The sequence below is a fragment of the Raphanus sativus genome, chromosome 2 (genome assembly GCF_000801105.2).
Source record: "Raphanus sativus cultivar WK10039 chromosome 2, ASM80110v3, whole genome shotgun sequence".
Taxonomy (NCBI): Eukaryota; Viridiplantae; Streptophyta; class Magnoliopsida; order Brassicales; family Brassicaceae; genus Raphanus; species Raphanus sativus.
In genome coordinates, this window is record NC_079512.1 from 9,602,061 (window position 1) to 9,621,782 (window position 19,722).

Consider the following 19,722-nt stretch of genomic DNA (forward strand, 5'->3'; position numbering starts at 1 on the left):
ACTATTTACAGTTAATTAATCTCCGGTTTTAGATCATTGAATATGCTCTATAATATCCAAGGCTTCATTTCACGTCTTACCAATATTATAGAGAACTTCTCCACGATCATCATGTGTATTTCCGTGTACTAGCTTGTAACTAGGCCTAATTATAAGAGTGGATCTTTTAGCCGGCTTAGCTTAATTATCATCTTTTGTGAAAACTTTAAAAGGTAGCATATATACTCATTGTTATAAACCTGACAGTTATAATGCAGATCGATTCTCTTGACTTAGAGACGAACCAAGAAAAGTCGCTTGACTTTGAAAATGAAGAGAATAAGAAAGTTGCACAAACACTTTTGAGGATTAAAATTCTACAACAACCACTGGGGTACAGAAAGAAAACAAGTCAAAGAACCCTATATATTACATCCTCAAAGAATCCCAAACTCATCAGTGAGAGGTCTCTGTTTAACAAACCCAACTAAAATCTAGAGAAGAGCACTGAAGAATCTTTAAGGCAAAAACGCAGCAGGAGGTCAAGAGCAAGAGCAATCAATGTCAGATTCACTCACTCAATTCATCAGTTTGGAACCTAGGTGTCAGACTCTCTGTCGCTTCCAAATTCTTCATCATCATCTTCACCTTCAAAATCCTCATCATCTTCTCCTGGGAGAGAAGTGAAGAGATCTCTTATTTGGTTAGCAGTGTTGTTTGTGTAGTAACCTTGGACCGCGTTAGTGTTTGGCTCATGGGGAAGGGACACAGGTGGTGCCTGAATAACAACAGGCCTGTTGAGCCCATATCTAGCCTTCGGATCTTCCGCTGAGCCACCACGGAATGAGATGTTAGACGCTTGTGTGGGGATCCCGAGTCTCTCCCTTCTTTGATTCTGCATCTGCTGCTGAGGTTCCTCCTGACCTGCTTCAAAAGTCCCTACCATCACCTGAAAAGATTAGACAAAAACCTGATGAGTCCATCACAAAGATCAACACCTCATGTGTTCTATAAGTTAGTTACCTGAACAGGGCCAGCGGCTATAAAGAGACCAGCGAGTGCACCACCAAAGACACAACCATCTGGTCCTGAAAGAGACACACTCATCCCTCCAGCTCTGCTTCGGATTCCTCCGGTCTCGCTTGTTATAAACGAACCCGTCAAAGAAAGAATCTCAAAATGACCCTGAGACCTCACCACAAAAATTGTTAACTAAAGTTTAGTAAAAAGAGAAAAGCTTTAAACGAATCCAAAGAAAGGGAGAGAGCAGACCTCATAAGTGAGAGTACCAGCAGATGTCAAAGATTGACGAAGCGTAACACTGGAAACGGGACCGTTTGCTGAAAGAATACAGATAACACGAGAGTCTTGTTGAGAGAATTTCATTATCTTCATCGTCACATCCTGTCATTAAATCAGTAATCCAAATAGTGTTACAAATCTCGGAAAATCTGCTAAGGATATATTCAAGATATGTATCCATTCATGTATATATTGTGCAATCACTACTAATCTAATGAAATATCAAATTCTCTAAACCCATATATGGTATCAGAGTCGTTACTCCTAGTCTAAATCTGTCAATATTGATATGGAGCAAATCACACGCAAAGAGACATACCTCGCCCACATTTACTGTGAGAAAATGAGTGGTAAAACTTGAACCGGCAATTTGTGAACTTCCTTCAACTACAAAGCAAACATCAAACGAATCAGGAATAACAATTAAAAGGTATAAAATTGAAATCTGACAAAATTGGTAGAACCAAAACAGCAAACAGTCCCACGTCAAAAACCCTTATGCAACTAAATTTAGTACTAAACAAATTCCCCCGTGGAACACGCACGAGTTTTAATCACAATGATTATGACGCTGATTATGACGCACAGAATTAACGACCGGACAGTAAACCTTCACTAGCTTTATTTAACAAAACCTTTTGTCCTTATTCAAAAACTTTTTTTTTTTGCAAGTCAAACCAAAAGACAAAGAGATCCATTAGAAGCAGCCACGTATTGATTCTAACAGAGACCTGAAAATGTACAAAGATTCTTTAGAACCCAACAGAAGTGAGAGAATAGACATTACCATGAGAACTGTTGTTGAACTCGAACATCTGAGGATTCCTGGGCCAGTTGGTGTTGTTGTTGGGCGGCTCTACACGTGTTTGACCGCGTTCTCTTCCTCTTCCTCGTTGCGGAGGAGCAAACACAGTCGTCAACGGGACAGAGGAGGAGATTGGCATCGGAGAAAGAGTCACGGCGGGTGAGCCGTCCCGATTTTGCTTTCTCGGTCTTCCTCTCTTCTTCATCTTCAAGTCCGAAGAAGAACTCCCCACCGGCATTGTTAAGCTGAAAGGAGGAGCAGCGTTCTCAGAGGCTGTAGCAGCAACGGCGGAGGCAGATGCGGATGCTGCGGTGGTGTTGGGTAGTCCTGCCGGAAAAGGGATAGGGTTTAAGGACCGTGGTGGGCCCATCTGGTAGACCCCACCAGTAGGAGGAGGAGGAGCTACATGTTGTTTCAGACCAAAACTGGTTATGTTGTTATTGTTGTTGTTGCTCGTTCCTTCTCTCTCCTCCATTAGATTCTGTAAGGAGAGATTCCGACAAGTAAGGAGAACACCCGAATCTTGCTGATCACGACAGGTTCAAGCTTCTGATTTTAAAAAGTACAGACAAGAGATAGAAAGAGGAAAGAGATCCAGAGAGGTCGCAAGATTCAGAGGAGTAAAAAAAAAAAGAGAGATGAAGTCTTGCAAAGTGAAACTAAGTAAAAGTTAGTGAAGAGAAAGATCAAAGCTTCTCCATGGCGGAATCTTCATTTCAGATGAGAATAATTACCAGCAAAATAAAATGGGATTTTTTTTTGGGAGAATTTGTGAGATATACATAAGAGGCACTAAACTAAAGAATATGTCCATTCTATAGTATAGATTCATTGATGTGACAGGTTTTTCAAAAAATGCCACTACTATCCTTTAGAGAGCGCGTGTACGTGGGAAAAGAAAAACAAATAAAAAGCGTACTATACAATATTCATTATAGTTTAACAAAATAATGGATATCTACAAGCGAAATTCGACTATACTATATGCATAATAGTATGGACAAAGCTGCAACAAAATTAAACATTCACTTGCAAGAAGATATCATTTACCCAAACCATATATCCTAAATCCTAAACTCAAACCATATATCCAAAACTCTAAACCCAAACCTAAACCTAAACTCTGAACCACTCAAATTATATACCCTAAACCCTAGCCTAAACCCAAACCATATACCCAAAACTCTAAACCCAAATCCTAAACCATAAACCCTAAACCCAAACTCTGAACCCTAAACTCAAATTATATAAACTAAACCCAAACTCTGAACCCTAAACTCAAACTATATACCCTAAACCCAAACCCTAATCCTAAACCCTAAATCCTAAACTCAAACCCTAAACCCAAACTATATACCCAAACCATATACCCTAAACCCAAATTCTAATCCTAAACCCTAAATCCTAAACCCAAACCCTTATCTATTACGTGACTATGCTATACATATTATGGTATGGAATACTCGACTCACTCACAAACTTTGTATATATGAAATTCTTTAAAATTTTCTTAAAAAGAAAGATAATGAGTGGCAACGGTATTGGAGAATAAAACAGTGTAACTGATCAAGTATTGACTAAGAAGAATCAGGAAGCACAGAAGAAGATACAAATTATAAAAGAAGAGAAAAAGAAATGTATCATACTATACTGTAATTTAACATAGTATGGAACATATGACGCATGATATTGTTCATCTTCTTCCCCAATTCAATCCAACCCTAAACCCTAAACCCAAACCATATAACCTAATCCCAAACCCTAAACCCTAAACCCAAACCATATACCCTAAACCCAAACCGTAAACCATAAACCCTAAACCCAAACTCTGACCCCTAAACCCAAACCATATACCCTAAATCCAAACCATATACCCTAAACCCAAACCTTAATCCTAAACCCTAAACCCTAAACCCAAACACTTATCCATTACATGACTATGCTATATATATATTATGGTATGGAATACTCGACACACCCACAAACTTTGTATATATGAAATTCTTTAAAATTTTCTTAGAGAGAGATGATGAGTGGCGACGGTGTTGGAGAACAAAACAATGTAACTGATCAAGTAGTGAATAATGAGAATCAGGAGGCAAAGAAGGAGATACAAATTGCAAAATAAGAGAAAAAAATGTATCATACTATATTGTAATTTAAAATAGTATGGAACATACCGCATTGATACTGTTCATCTTCTTCCCCAATTCAATTTGTCGTTCTTTTCACCTAGATTTTCTGTTTTGCATGGACGACGTTCGTAAGTGAAAAAAAATTCCAGTTTCCAAGTTAAAAAACGATATCCTACTTATGCCACACAGCCGAACCATTTATACTTGATTTAACTTCTCTGTTCCCAAACTCAGATTTCCACACACCTTCTTACAATCCCTCTTTTTGCCGTACGTAAGATATTGTAAAGTAGAAACAAAATTTTCATTTTCAGAATAAAGAAATGAAACACTCGTTGGTGTTTACACGCGCATGAAAGGATATTTTTGACACTTTACACAACAATATATAACATATCATAGCCAAAATAGTGCTATGGCTATAAGTTTTTTTTTTCTTTTTCTTATGTATATGTGCTCCAATTTCCCTTTTTTTTGTCTTTTTCTTTTCTACTGATGGGTTAAGTTGGAGAGATTTATTTAGAGATGTTGATAAATTAGGGTTTTCATAAGATAATGGAAAGGTATATATGTAAAATGGGAAATAAATAATTCAAAGGAGTTTTAGTACATTGTATTTTGAATTTATAAATTCAAAGTTGGGAAAAAAGGAAAGAGAAATACCAGAAAAAGTGTATAAATTGGTAATAAACTAATAATTGGGGAAATTGAATAACACCTTCTTTTTTTTCAAAAAAAAAGAATAACACCTTTTCTAGAGAGAGATATCTTTTTTAACCAAACTAATTTTTTTGAACAAAATTTTGAGTCATACTCTATTTTCTTCTTCTTTTTTCCTAATCTAACCACATTGCCTATAAGTCTATAATCTTTGACCAAAAAAAAAAAACTATAAGTCTATAATCAAAACATGTTGAGAGCATCTCCAATGGTTGGCTTCATTTTTTGCTTCAAAATTGCACTTTATTCAAAATGAAGCAAGAAATGAAGCACATCTTCTCCAATGGTTTCTTCATTTCTTTTTTGTAAAAGGAATATTTTAAGAATATTTTCTCTCTCTTTTATCATTAATTATTAATAACACCTTATACTTTTTTATATTTACTAATTTTACCCAACTATTTTGTTTTAACAATAATCCAACATAATTGTTATAGATTCAACATTATCATATAAAATTATTACACATAATATAGAACAACAATACTAGATTTTATAAAGAAGCACCAGCCATATATCTTTCCCACAAATGATCAATTAAATCGTTACGAAGTGCGAAATGAGCATCTTTATCTTTAATTCTTCTAAATCGCGCCAAAAACTCTTGGAAACGAATATGATCATTATCTTCGGTATCAACCTCCGTAGGTGGAACTTCTCTATTGACTTCAATTGGTGCTTCGAGATCACGCTCATCCTCAATTATCATATTATGTAAAATAATACATGTAGTCATTATATCATGTATCACATCTTTTTTCTAAAACCAAACTGGTCTTTTCACAATTGCAAAACGTGATTGGAGAACTCCAAATGCACGTTCCACATCTTTCCGACATGCTTCTTGTTGCGTAGCAAAATATTGCTTTTTTGGACCTATTGGCTCATGAATAGTTTGTACTATGGTAGACCATTTTGGATATATACCATCGGCCAAATAATAGCCCATACTATAATTGTTTTCTTGAATGATAAAATGAGCAGGAGGTGCAATACCTTGAGCAAGATTGGAGAAAAGAAGAGAAGACTCCAAGACGTTGATATCATTGTTGCTACCTGGCATCCCAAAATATGCATGCCATATCCAAAGATCATAATCCGCAACAGCTTCAAGAATTATAGTTGGTGATCCACTACGGTCTGCATATTGTCCAGCCCAAGCGGTAGGACAATTTTTCCATTTCCAATGCATACAGTCTAAGCTACCTAGCATTCCGGGAAAACCTCGCCTTTCACCAATGTGCAAAAGTCTTGAAACATCGGCATGTGTTGGTGATCGTAAGTACTCCTCTGAGAATATCTCCACTATAGCTCGGCAAAATCTTTTCATGCTTTCAATTGCTGTTGATTCACCAATTTTTATGTATTCGTCTGTTGCATCAGCGGATAAACCATAAGCTAGCATCCGAAAGACAGCTGTTACTTTCTGAAGAGATGATAAACCAAATCTACCAGTTGTATCCCTTCGTAATTTGAAGTAATTGTCATGATCTTCCACTGCGTTAACAATACGGAGAAATAAAGAACGAGACATACGATATCTCCCACGAAACATGGCGTCATTGTAGTTAGGGTTCTCCGAGAAATAATCGTTGAACAATCTACAATGAGCACTTTCCCGATCGCGGTGGATAAAAGAACGTCCAGGAACTGAGCCTCCATGAATCACCTGGTTGCTTTGTTGATCAAGAAGGTATTGTATTATCGTATTGTTATTTTCGATAGCAAGATGTATCGCTTTTTCTGCTTGGTCAAGATTATCGATCATTTCTTGATTTCCATCATCACCAGAAGAGGAAGAAGAAGCATCGAAATAATTTGAGAAATTAGAATTCATTTTAAGAGAGAAAATTTAGAGTGAGTAAACAAATGATGTAATATCAAAGTATTTCTTTGTAGAAGTTGATAACCACCAAAGAGTATTGATAGTATATATAGAAATAATTGAGCTTGTGAAAACCAACAAATTTCAGAATATTTAAATCACTTTTTCATTGTATACTCAAATCATGTCATGGTCAATTGAAAAATATGAGAATCTTTGAATAACTTTTTATTGAATTATCAAATTATGTCATAGTATAAAGAAATATGAAGATCTTTAAATTAACTTTTCATTGTATTATCAAATCACTTTATAGTAGATTAAAAAATATGAGAATCTTTGAATAACTTTTTCGTTGTATTATCAAATCACTTTATAGTAGATTGAGAAATGTGAGAATCTTTGAATAACTTTTTCATTGTATAGGAGAGGAGCGAAGAACAACAAGCTCAACAACCTCCTCAAACTTCAACTTCATTTGGGCAGTTTTTTAATAATCTTAGTGGATCAGGAAGTGATTTACCAGATTATTAAGTATCATTTTATGTTGTAATAAATATTTTATGTTTAGTTTGGTGTTATCAATCATGTATTTCACTTTTATATTAATAATTTAATGTTATCTTTCATTTAATATATGTTTTTTAAATATTTTAATATTATAAATTAAATAAAATTATATAATAAATAAATATTAAAAAGTTAATTGGGTTATATTAATTAACTTATTTTATTTTAACAAAATGTAAGAACAAACAAAAGTTAAGGACCAATTTATAATTTATAAAGTTCAGCTTCAAAAATGAAGCAATGAACAGTATTGCTTCAAATTTGAAGCAGTACTACTGTTCATTGTTTCATTTTGAAGCAAGAAATGAAGCACTATTGGAGTAAAAGTTGCTTCAAAATGAAGCAAAAAGTGAAAAATGAAGCACTATTGGAGATGGTTTGACTACTCCAATCTCAACCACAAAATATTTATGCTCTAATTGCTCAATTTCAGGCAAGAGTATACTATCTATATTTGAAATGCAAGTGTAGTTCTTCAATAAACTATCTACATTTTACATCCTTAAAAAAAGAATCTAATTCTACTTTTATATCAGGATCATGAAAATAATGTGCATTTACATTGTACAATAAACTGTGAATATCATGTATTTGACTGGAACAACCAAATATTATCTCTAAACGCATCTTCAACCATCATAACACCAAATACGGTGTTAAGCTTTAATTTCAATATATATTCAGCTTACCAATTCAATATCAAAACAATATTTATATTATTAACTTTTGTTGCTAAAAAAACATTATTAAATTTTTAGTTTTAGTAATTTAATACATTAATCATTGATAATTGAATAGTTACATTTATCACACTTAATTTTATATTTATATATTAAAATTTGGTAATTTTATCTTTCTTTTTATTTATATCTGTTATTTTTAGTTAATTTGTGTACTTATTTATTAATTTTATTGAAAATCTTAGTCAAGATTAAAATTATATAGATTTAAAATGAAAACATTTTTTTATTTTATTATAATTTAATGTAATTGATAATATTCATTTAATTATATTATTAATTAAAAATATAAGTACAATAATAGTTTAACGTTTAGTAATGTAGAAACATAAATAAAATATAAAACATTATGATATATTCATTTTAACTATAAGTTTAAGTTAATTTATTTATAATTTAATAAAATAATAAAATACATTATTTTAATATTTAATATGATGAATAATGTGTCACCAAATTTGATTTAACACTATTTAAATTACATCAAATTTGATGAAATTGTACCATTTTTGTGTTTTATTGGAGATGAAATTAAAACAAATTTAGGCTAACTTCAATGGGACACCAAAACACTAAATTTGGTGCTATTTCATTTCCAATGGGATACTAAAAACAACACTATCCCACCAAATTTGGTGTAGAATGATGAATAATACTACACTAAATTTGGTGTAACACTATTCATCTCACCGAGTATCTAATATACAAAATTTATTATGTTTAATATAGTTCAACTATTATTATTAATCAGTTCAAATTTGTAAATAAACATAAATAAATTGTTCTATTTGTATTTTTTAAATTATTTTTACATAATTAAAATATTTTTTCGTTTATTTTAAATCACTAAGTGGTTACTGTCATTTTTATATTGTAACAAATAAAATATCATAGAATTTTATATTTTATTTTATTTTATTTTCAGATAAGCAATCACTAAATGATTATTATCATTTACTTTCTCTTATAATATATTTTTATTTTAAAATATCGATTATAATCTTTATTTAAATTATATTTAATCAGTAATGAACAGTTAATAATACTACATTATTGTAAAGTTAGATTTAATAGTAAATAATTATAATTTTATATACTATTAAATTCATCAAAATATGAAAATAAACATGTTTATTTTTACTCTATAATATAGTTAAACTTTTATTACTAACTAATGCAAATTACATTAAAATAAATATATTGTTTTGTTATGTGCTTTTCATAATTAGTAGTTTGTAATTTTAATATAATATTTTATATAAAATAAATAAATAAAATATATAATATTGTTAAACTGAAAATATAAATGTAATTAAATTTTATAGACATGAAATTACAAAATTTTACCAACATAATATCGAAGCGTTATAAGAAACTAGTTATCAATTTTAAATAATAAAATATAAAATTATTAAAACTTAAAACATCAAATAATATATAATACTAACAAAAAAATTTAACACCAAAACATAAATTTAGTGTCATTGTTAGAGAAGTCCTTAATATTTTAGTCTCATTGGAAATGGCTTAGGTGACCATTTTTTTTTAACGTCTGAATCAATTATTATCGATTAATTATGCTATTACAACAATGAGAATATTACAAAGACGATTCTACATCTGACAATTCTACCACCCTATGAGATCCATGTTCGATGGTACGCCCTGCACCAAGGTGAAGATCTCATGTAACCTGTTTCTCCATAATATATATAATTTGGTATTTTCTGGGGTTTGAACCCCAGACCTCCGGATGTGGAAGCAATTGAACCGTTAGTGAAACTACTGGACCAAGGAGGCTTCGACGTACCATTTTGATTATGAAAAATGTATTGCCATTTTGTTTCTCAAACTCTCTAGTTTCCAATTTTAAACAACCACATTGCTAACAACTGGCAATAAAAAAAGAAAGGTAACAATTGGCAATCAAAACAACCAAAGAGTTGTATCATTGTTGTGATTCTCAAACACCATAGAAGTTAAGAAAACTAATAGTATAATTTAGAGATTCTATTCCCGTTAGGAGCGCAAATCTAAAAAAGAGCCATCCTTGTAGTAGAACAGTCACATCAAATCCTTCGAACGTGATGTTCCTCAAGAAGGCTTGGCAGTTGACGCATAGAACAGCAGCTGTAAGAACTGATCCAGTAACATTGTTACATGATAATTAGTCTAAGGATATACTGTGGTAGCAAAACAAAAAAAATTGTTTGGCCAACTCTTTTGTTTCTCTTCGAATCAAAAATTACATTGTTTGTAAAAAGCAGAACTACAAGTGTGTGTAATGGGTTTACAAGTAATTACTAATCATATTGTAATAATTAGAAAGTCCTTAAATCAACTAATCCGTGGTATGAAATAAGATTCCTCTCTTATAAGTGTATATATTGATCTCTTTGCTCCTAGATCAAGATTATGGTTTACTTTCCTCCACCCTCCACATCTCTCCTTATAATCTCCAGCACCATCTCGTTCCACGTGTCTACCGGCCCCGGCATGCACCAGTGCAAGCAGTCTTGCGGGGGAGGCTGACCGTCCGGTCCACGTTTCGTGATCTTCTTCGGATCAGGACTTCTATACGGACCAGGATGACCGTCATGCCGGTACCCGAAAGCCTCAGTGATATCCATTAGCTTCATCTTCTTCGATCTATTTTCATCCGCCACAGCTCGTTGAAACCCTCTTGCTTGCTGCTCATACATTACCTCCGTGAACCCGTTTTTAACCAACTTCCCAGGGGAGAGAGGCTCTTCTTTACCCGTACACGACCCGCCTGTGTTCCAAGCACCGCCTTCGTAATGATCAGGCGACCAAGTCCGCAAGATGGTCAGACCCTTGTAGTCTTGGTGTTTAGCCACTGCCTTCAAGATTGTTTCCACAGAGATCCCAAATGCTTCCACGTTGCTGACCTTTGCAGGCTTTGATTTGTCCGGCCACCATAACTGCCCTCCAACAATCTCCTCGTTTAAAATGTAGACAGACTGTTTAGCGAACCAGTGGCCTGACGAAAGCACAACAACGTCGAATTTCGGAAGAGCTTCCATTATACGCTCATCTGGTTGGTCCAGCTTTAGTTTGGTTACGCCTTGTGGAGCAAAACTAAACGGTTCGTTGAACTGATGGACAAGCCATGATGACCACATCCGAGCTATCATTACTGATGATGACCTGAAATACCATCTCTGCATCTTCCGGTTCCCCCGGTTAACCGGAGTTTCCACCTGAAAGAAAAAAAGAAGATAATTCACAAATACAAAACAAGAAAGCAGAAAGAAAAGGGACACACCAACGAGCTGTTTCTACTCGGGTTCAACTCTCGCTGGGAGAGACTATTTACAGTGATTCTTTTTTTTAGTTAAAAAAGGGACACACCAACGAGCTGTTTCTACTCGGATTCAATTCTCGTTGGGAGAGACTATTTATATTGATTCTTTTTTTTTAGTTAAAAAAAAAAAGAACACACCAACGAGCTGTTTCTACTCGGGTTCAACTCTCGTTGGGAGAAACTATTTAGTATTTACATTGATTACTTTTTTTAGTTAAAAAAAGGGACAACACTTGCCTGCCAAAGAAGGCACATCATGGACTCCATCTGATTACGAGCAACAGAATCACCAATAAAAGCTAGAGTCTTGCCTCTCATTAGCTCCAGAAACTTCTTGGCATCGAAACGTGGAAGATCACACTGAGACGGTTTCCATCTCCAGTTCTCATAGCCCTTGTCAGGTCTGCCATTGCCCTGGCAGTTCTGCATCTGTGTCAGAAGAGGGCAAGAGTTGTTCGTGTACAAGGGTCCCACTGGATCATAGAACCAGTTACCATGAAACAGATCACATTCTGCCAAAAAAAAAAAAAAACGGTTGAAACATAACTAACTTAGAAACAGATCACATTGATGTTTTACATAAAAAAAATAGAAACTAAGTTTAAGACAAGAACAAGAGTACCTGCTTTTTCTACTGAATCTTGTGTAACGGAAATGTGATTTGTAGACTTTCCTGAGTTGGTTTCTTTGTCGTTTGGATCCAAAGCCTTAGGAGATGGGATTGGATCAGAAGTATCGATGGTGCTATGGTGAAACTCGAGATGCTGTTGAGTGGTCTCAGTTCCGTAGAGATAATCAGTAAGAGAAGAACCAAGGGGATGCGAGAAGAGAAGCAGAGAAGCGAAGATGATGAAGGATGTTAACCCACCAATAGCAAATGCAATTGAAGGAACTTTCCGAGGATAGACTGTTCTTGAAACTCGAGGAGGAGACAACGTCATTGTCTTTTCTGCATAAAAGAAAGAAAAAAACAGAGACAGATCATATGTGTTTCCCCTTATCTAATCATTTTTACAATATTTGCGTCGTTCTCGATCTAATTTGAGATTGGTTTGGAAACAAAGGAACCAAAGTCAAACTTACATGTATGTGTAGAAACGAAATCTCGAAGAGGAGGAAGAGAGATCGGAGAAGCTTTTGCAGAGGATCTGGGAGTTTGAGAAACAGAGATTTGAGAGAAGCGTGTGGGAACAGAGAGTACGAGTTTTTTATTTAAGTATTTGAAACTCTAATTATTAAAATAGCATTTAACCAAGTTTTGCTACTAAAAAATTAGTAAACGGTATTCTGTTTTCTACATTTAATCAACTAGGTATTTTTCTGCATCATACGCAGTGATAATTTTTAAAAAAATTTAAATTATATTTAAAATAAAATTTATTAGTATTATACATCTCTATAATATTATTTGAGAATTTAGTTTTCTATGTGTCGCGTTCACGTTAACGATGGTTGAATACGCTGATACCCTTAATGAATTAAAAAAAAATTACATTTAGATACTATTATTGAAATTTTTATTTAGTTTCCTTTTAAATTTTTCCAAATAACATATATAATAAAAAGGAAACATTTATAAAGTTTTTCTTAAAAATTAAAAACGAAAATATATATTTCTATAATATGATTTCATTAAAAAAGGAAATTTCACAAAATAGAAATATTCCATTTAAGACTATTTTAAATAACATAAAATATACTTTTGAAGAAATAAAATATTTATTTATATCTATATTTTCTTAGATGAAAATATATATTTGTATATAATGTGATTTCGTAATCTATAAATTATATTTCACTTATATAATATGATTTCTAAAATACAATCACAAAAAAGTAAACTGTTTATTTTAAAGAGATATTAAAAATAAAGTAAAATTAACTTTTGATCAAATAATCAAAATATTTTAAATTAACATAACACTATATAATTTAACAAGGTAGATATATTATATATTATCATTATTAAAAATGTTTTTAATATTAAATTTTATGTTTTATGTTTGTCACAGTTAATATAACCATAATCAAAATACCAACGCAAATCTGAATTCTCATTTTTAGGATTATTTGCATAAATTTCAGTTTACCATTTAATATATATAAGACATAAAATTATTTAAATATTTTAGTTATTGTAAATATTGATATGTGTTCATGAGCTTCCAAAAAGTATTGGTTACTTATGTAAGTAACTTCCAATTGATTGTCGTTTTACTTTCTAATATTTTATTTTAAAAAATCAACATATAGTTTAATTTTTGTAATTTGGAATCAAATATTTAGTTTATTTTTACTTCATTCTAAGCACAATATATCTTAAATATACATAATCTTCCTCAAATATATTTACATATCTAAGATAACAACCAAAGTAAAAGCAAATAATCATAATTTTCATATATTTAAAATAAAAAATACTAGTTGAATTTAGAGAAATTGATTGATGCAATCCAATATACCCAAATGATAACTTATTTAAAATCATATGTCTGATTAAAATAATATAATATTATTAGTATAAATTATGCATACAAATTATAAATTAATTCAAAATTAAAATTAAATAACAATCAACTATTGTAACATATTTAATTTATAAATATTTGTACCCGTGCATGAGCACGGAAAAATCACCTAGTTTTTATTATTTTGACTAATATTTAATATAAATTTTATTTACTTTAGCAAAAAAATTAAGAAAAGATACTTTTTTATTTTCAATTAATTTAAGAATATATATGTATATATTTAAAATTCGAATCTTAGATAAATTTTTTAATCTATTTATTTTGGTTAAATGTATTAAATAAACTTGTATAAAATTACTAAAAAATTATAAATTGTATAGTTATTAAAAATTAAAACTAAACAGTATTTATAAATTTGTAGATATCTAAACGAAACTAATGATATTACAATTAAAAATTTATTAATTTTTGAAAATATGTAGAAAAGTTTGAAAATTTTAATAATAAAAATTGTATAATTATAAAATAAAATAAAATTTCAAAATTTATAATACATATTTGAATATATTTATTTTAGTGATGATTTATAAGTTATTACTATATTTTAAAAAGTTTACCAAAAATATAAATCAAAATTAAATTTAATGTATCAACATTAAATGTAATGTACGAATTATTGTCATATTTTATAAAGTTTACCAAAAATATATATTAGTAATAAATATAATTGTGCATGTCATATTTAACTATAAGTTATGTCATCAATCTTAGTAACCATGTCATTATTTTTTTTATAAAAATTATTGCAAATATTACATGTGACAAATCACTTTGTAAATAATGTATACTAGGTCTACGATCTGCACTGTATAGCTTAATAAACGAGTGGACATCCCCTATATATTATTTTAGAAGCATTAAAAAAAAACCTTCACTTCATGTGATATTTACACCAATGCCATTTTTTAGGTGGCATGCTCACATTCACTCTCACAACTAGGGGTGGCGTTCGGGTACCCGTTCGGGTTCGGGTCGGGTATTTCGAATTTTCGGGTATTTCGGTATAGGGATATAGAAGCCGTTCGCGTATTTCTGTACTTAGGGTCAGGTTCGGGTATTTTAATTCGGGTTCGGTTATTTCGGATCGGGTTCAGATATTTAGATTTTAGAAGAAATAAAAATAAAATTTTCAATTTTTTAAGTTTCTTGTATTTAAAAATATAGATTTCACTTAACTGATTTTTCTATTTTTTATAGATTGAATGATTGATAAATTTGGAGATAACATTTTAAAAATAAAAATATTAATTTGGCTATTGTTTTTAAATTTAGATGTAACTTTTGTTAATACATGAAACAAAAAGTTTAACATGCATTTTAAATGAATATCAAATTATTTTCTTCATAATTATATATACTATATGATCTTAAAGTATGTATAACATCAATATAAATATTTTAAATAAAATGAGAGATGTAAACTAGAAAAATAAAGGTAAATCCCCTATATATTATTTTAGTAGCATTAAAAAAAAAACCTTCACTTCATGTGATATTTACACCAATGTCATTTCTTAGGTGGCATGCTCACATTCACCCTCACAACTAGGGGTGGGCGTTCGGGTTCGGGTCGGGTATTTCGAATTTTCGGATATTTCGGTATAGGGATATAGAATTCGTTCGCGTATTTCTGTACTTCGGTTCAGTTCGGGTAATTTTAATTCGGGTTAGGTTATTTCAAATCGGATTCGGATATTTAGATTTTAGAAGAAATAAAAATACAATTTTCAATTTTTTTAAGTTTCTTGTATTTAAAAATATAGATTTCACTTAACTGATTTTTCTATTTTTTATAGATTGAATGATTAATAGATTTGGAGATAACATTTTAAAAATAAAAATATTAATTTGGCTATTGTTTTTAAATTTAGATGTAACTTTTGTATATACATGAAACAAAAAGTTTGACATGCATTTTAAATGAATATCAAATTATTTTCTTCATAATTATATATACTATATGATCTTAAAGTATGTATAACATCAATATAAATATTTTAAATAAAATGAGAGATGTAAACTAGAAAAATAAAGGTAAATATACATATGTTCGGTTATCTTCGGATATCCATTCGGGTTCGGATATCCAATCTCTCCTAACTTAATATCCGTTCGGGTATTTTGCTACTTCGGTTTGGATTTCGATTTGAGTTTTTCGGGTCGGGTTCGGGTGTCACTTCGGGTATCGGATAAAGTGCCCACCCCTACTCACAACCATCTCGAGAAACCCCTTACATTATTAGAAAAATTACATGTATATGCCATTGATAAATCAGTCCAAAGTTTAGTATTGTGAGTATACACATAATCAATCCCTTACTTATTATTGTTTCAATCAATCATGATCGTAATTCATTTTTTTCCATGTATAACATACCGATATAGTTTCCATATTTAACATTTTCGTACAATATATAGTTAAAACCAAATTTTATTAAATATTCATATTGAACTTCGGTTTTCATTCGCTAACAAAGAAATAAAATCACAAATATTAGTTGATAAAATTTATAGGTAAAAGAACTATTAGTTACCCGTTCTCACCTGGCAACACTTTATATGGTATTTTAGTAACACAAATTTTCTTTATAATGAATAAAAAGTTCTGAAAACTGATTTTAAATAAATAAGAAAAGAAAATAATAAGTTTAATAATTTTTTTTAAAAGTATAATGAATATAAAGTGTTGTGTCCTCTTTACTTTAATGTTTTTTCTGTATGACTAAACATACGATATACATTATAAACATTATTATGTATGCCGTGAATGAATTATGTTTCCATATTCATTAGCATCCATAATTATCGTTTTCATTTTATTTTCATAATGAACATTCCGATAAATTTTACATACTTAACCATTTCGATTGCGTTATTCATTTTATCAATGGATAACCCGTTTTTATACTCAATCATTTCATGTCCCGTTATCAAATTCTGATACATTGAATAATGCTCATAACTCATATCTATTTTGTTAACAATGTCTAAAAATTAATATGGACCAAATAATTAAGTTCATGTCTTTTCAAATCAACGTAATTAAGTTCATGTTTTTTGGTTAGGCCAATATATTGTATAAACATATATATAATATTAACATTAGTTGGGTTTGGCCAAGATAATATTGTATATATATATATATATAGATATATATATATATATATTTGTCTAAGCATATATATACATAAGTTTAACGTTAGTTGGTTTATAACTGATTGTATAATACTTTCAAAAAGAAGTCCATAAATTTCATGCAATTACTTAAATTAAGCACATTGACTTTTTAAACAACATAACTGTTGACACAAAATAATATTGGATGGAGTGAAATTATCATTAAATAATATCATATATTTTATTCCCTTTCATATAATACTTTCCAAAATCATAAATTAATTAAATTTATCTTCATAAATATTCGATCAGGTTAACTATATAGTCAAATGTAATAGTCAATGTTTTCTAAATTTGTTCCTCCTGCATATAATACTTTCCAAAATAATAAATTATATAAACTAAACTTTATGAATTTTTGGGGTTGTATTTTCGCGAATATTCTTTTTACACAAAACTTTATCCCTATATGACTATATATATCATACTAAAGTAATGTCTTTTGTTATTTTTCTTAATAGAATTCTGAAGACACTATGTTTATATATATAATTTTTTTTTCTTCTTAATAGCATTTTGAAGACACTATGTTTATATATGTATAATGAACATTCCGATAAATTTTCGAATTAATGGTTTAAATTTATTATTACAGAAAATATACATATGTTAATAAAATCATATGATAATAAATACTAATATTGAAATATACTATATATCTATGTCATTGAAATTTAATTATCTACCATATAAAATAATGTAATAATTATTTTGATTTATTTACCATAAAATATTGTAAATAAACAATAAGTATTGTTTGATTTCTGTGATTACTCTAATCACATATATATATTAATTGAAAAACATTGATTACTCTAGCATGTGTAACATTTTATTAATTAATATTATTTGAAAATCTTAAAAGAGATCGATACATTGAATATATATTAAGAAGCTATTAAATCATTTAGCGAGAATATGGATTGCTGAAAAATACTTCTTTCCTAATCATATTCTTATTCTCTTCGTCACAACACCAATTGAGAATAATTTGAACTTTAAAGTGTCAATTTTGATAATCTGAAATGGTAAAGTTTTTATTTCAGCACACTGTTTTCCTTAAATGAGCCTAGAACATTTTTTAATGTTTAATCAAATGGGCTACATACATAGTAGAATTGTTTTTAGTTTAAAATTGTTGCATACTCAAAATCAATGCAAACCATCTTCCCTTTCGATTAATATTTTGTTACAATAAAAATATAGGATTGGGCAAAAAATTTGAATCCAAAATACTGAACCAAATGCAATCCGAAGAATTAGTACGTAACTTTAACTAAAATTGGTTAGGTATCCGAACGAGATTAAATTTTGGTATATGGAGAATCGAACCGAATTCGATCCGAACCAAAAAAATTTGAATATCGAGTATATTCGAAGCAAATTTATATACTTAAACATATTATTTATTTTAAAATTTAATATCTAAAAGAATATACAAAATATATAAGATGTTTTTAAGTTGTCCAAAATACTTGAAAATATATAAAATTAATTAAAAATACATCTTTTAAAATAGCTAAACGGTACTCAAGACATCAAAAGTATTTAAAATATCTATTGATTTCCTATCCAAATATTTAGCTAAACCAATTTTATGTTAATTTTAAGTATTTGGCATACATTATTTAAATTTATATGTTATATATTATTGTTATTTTTAGATTTTGAAAAATTTAAAGTATGTATGAACTTTAATATTTTTAAATAATTTAAATGGGTTATCCGAACCAAATCCAAACCGAATCGGCAAATATTTCAACCGAGCAGAACAAAACCGAACTAAATGGTACCCGAATGTTCATCTCTAATCAAATGTAAAAATGGTTATTGATAATAAAATGTGTGTTATTTATCATATTTAAGTACAACATATTTGAAAAAAAATCATTCTACGCAGGGCGCGGGTTCTCATCTAGTGCATGTTATTGTAGGTGTCACGAATCGTTACGGGTTTATGTTTAAGTATATTTAACATGATACTTAAACATGTTAAATATACATACTCCTCTGTGTTGTAGCGAGTTAGCTTAATACACACATATAAAATTGTAGCGAGTTTGACTTTTGCACACATATTGGACTCTGAATTTTCAAAGAATTTTGATGACTTTTTAAATTAAAGAGTTTCCTAAACTAAAAAAGAATTTTGATGATTTTTTAGATTTTTATAAAATTAGTTAACGAGTTTTGTAGATTGTACAAATCATTTAATTGAGGATATCTATAAACTTTTGTAGATTTTATTTTTAAATATTGCAATATTATGTTGTTTTATTTGTTGTTATCCAAAATCTTTATGCCATCAACAAACTTCTAATATGAACTTTACGAAACTATGTTTTTGTATTTTTATGTTTTTGAGCATTACTGATTTTAAATTTGTTTTATTCATTGGACTTATGAGTTGACTAATCATAAAATTTGTTCTCGTTCAATGTTTTTATCCTTCGTTCCAAACTATATTTTATTGTAAGGAGATTCTCGTCTGTGATAAAGAATTTTTCATTGTATCTTGTGACGATAATTATAAACTGGCTTTCCTGAAAAATGGTGGTTTCAATAATTTAGGTATATTTGTTTAAACTTTATGGTGGGGTGAACCGTGAGTGA

General features: G+C 30.0%; 3 protein-coding genes across 3 annotated transcripts; all 3 read right to left on the minus strand.

Annotated features, from left to right (window-relative positions):
- Nucleotides 1–281: 281 nt before the first annotated feature.
- LOC108841029 (AT-hook motif nuclear-localized protein 4-like) lies at nt 282–2,842 on the minus strand. Its single transcript, XM_018613819.2, has 5 exons — nt 2,069–2,842; nt 1,601–1,668; nt 1,252–1,383; nt 1,003–1,164; nt 282–928 (listed from the first exon to the last, which is right to left on the minus strand). Exons 1-5 carry the CDS (start codon nt 2,559–2,561, stop codon nt 578–580), a joined length of 1,206 nt encoding a protein of 401 aa, XP_018469321.2. The 5' UTR covers nt 2,562–2,842; the 3' UTR covers nt 282–577.
- Nucleotides 2,843–5,342: 2,500 nt separating this feature from the next.
- LOC108833285 (uncharacterized) lies at nt 5,343–6,827 on the minus strand. The gene has a single exon (XM_018606721.2). The coding sequence runs from the start codon at nt 6,776–6,778 to the stop codon at nt 5,702–5,704; it is 1,077 nt and encodes a 358-aa protein (XP_018462223.1). The 5' UTR covers nt 6,779–6,827; the 3' UTR covers nt 5,343–5,701.
- Nucleotides 6,828–10,229: 3,402 nt separating this feature from the next.
- LOC108822037 (protein YLS7) lies at nt 10,230–12,620 on the minus strand. Its single transcript, XM_018595053.2, has 4 exons — nt 12,485–12,620; nt 12,024–12,350; nt 11,639–11,913; nt 10,230–11,297 (listed from the first exon to the last, which is right to left on the minus strand). The coding sequence occupies exons 2-4, from the start codon at nt 12,340–12,342 to the stop codon at nt 10,497–10,499; spliced, it is 1,395 nt and encodes a 464-aa protein (XP_018450555.2). The 5' UTR covers nt 12,343–12,350; nt 12,485–12,620; the 3' UTR covers nt 10,230–10,496.
- Between the last annotated feature and the right edge of the window lie 7,102 nt (nt 12,621–19,722).

Coding starts and splice junctions, on each gene's coding strand:
- LOC108822037 (XM_018595053.2), bottom strand. CDS start 12,342: ATGACGTTGTCTCCTCCTCGAGTTTCAAGAACAGTCTATCCTCGGAAA. Junction 11,914..12,023: donor AGATTCAGTAGAAAAAGCAG/GTACTCTTGTTC, acceptor TTTTTTTGGCAG/AATGTGATCTGTTTCATGGT. Junction 11,298..11,638: donor TGATGTGCCTTCTTTGGCAG/GCAAGTGTTGTC, acceptor TTTTTCTTTCAG/GTGGAAACTCCGGTTAACCG.
- LOC108841029 (XM_018613819.2), bottom strand. CDS start 2,561: ATGGAGGAGAGAGAAGGAACGAGCAACAACAACAATAACAACATAACC. Junction 1,669..2,068: donor GTTCAACAACAGTTCTCATG/GTAATGTCTATT, acceptor TTTGCTTTGTAG/TTGAAGGAAGTTCACAAATT. Junction 1,165..1,251: donor CTGGTACTCTCACTTATGAG/GTCTGCTCTCTC, acceptor GTGAGGTCTCAG/GGTCATTTTGAGATTCTTTC.
- LOC108833285 (XM_018606721.2), bottom strand. CDS start 6,778: ATGAATTCTAATTTCTCAAATTATTTCGATGCTTCTTCTTCCTCTTCT.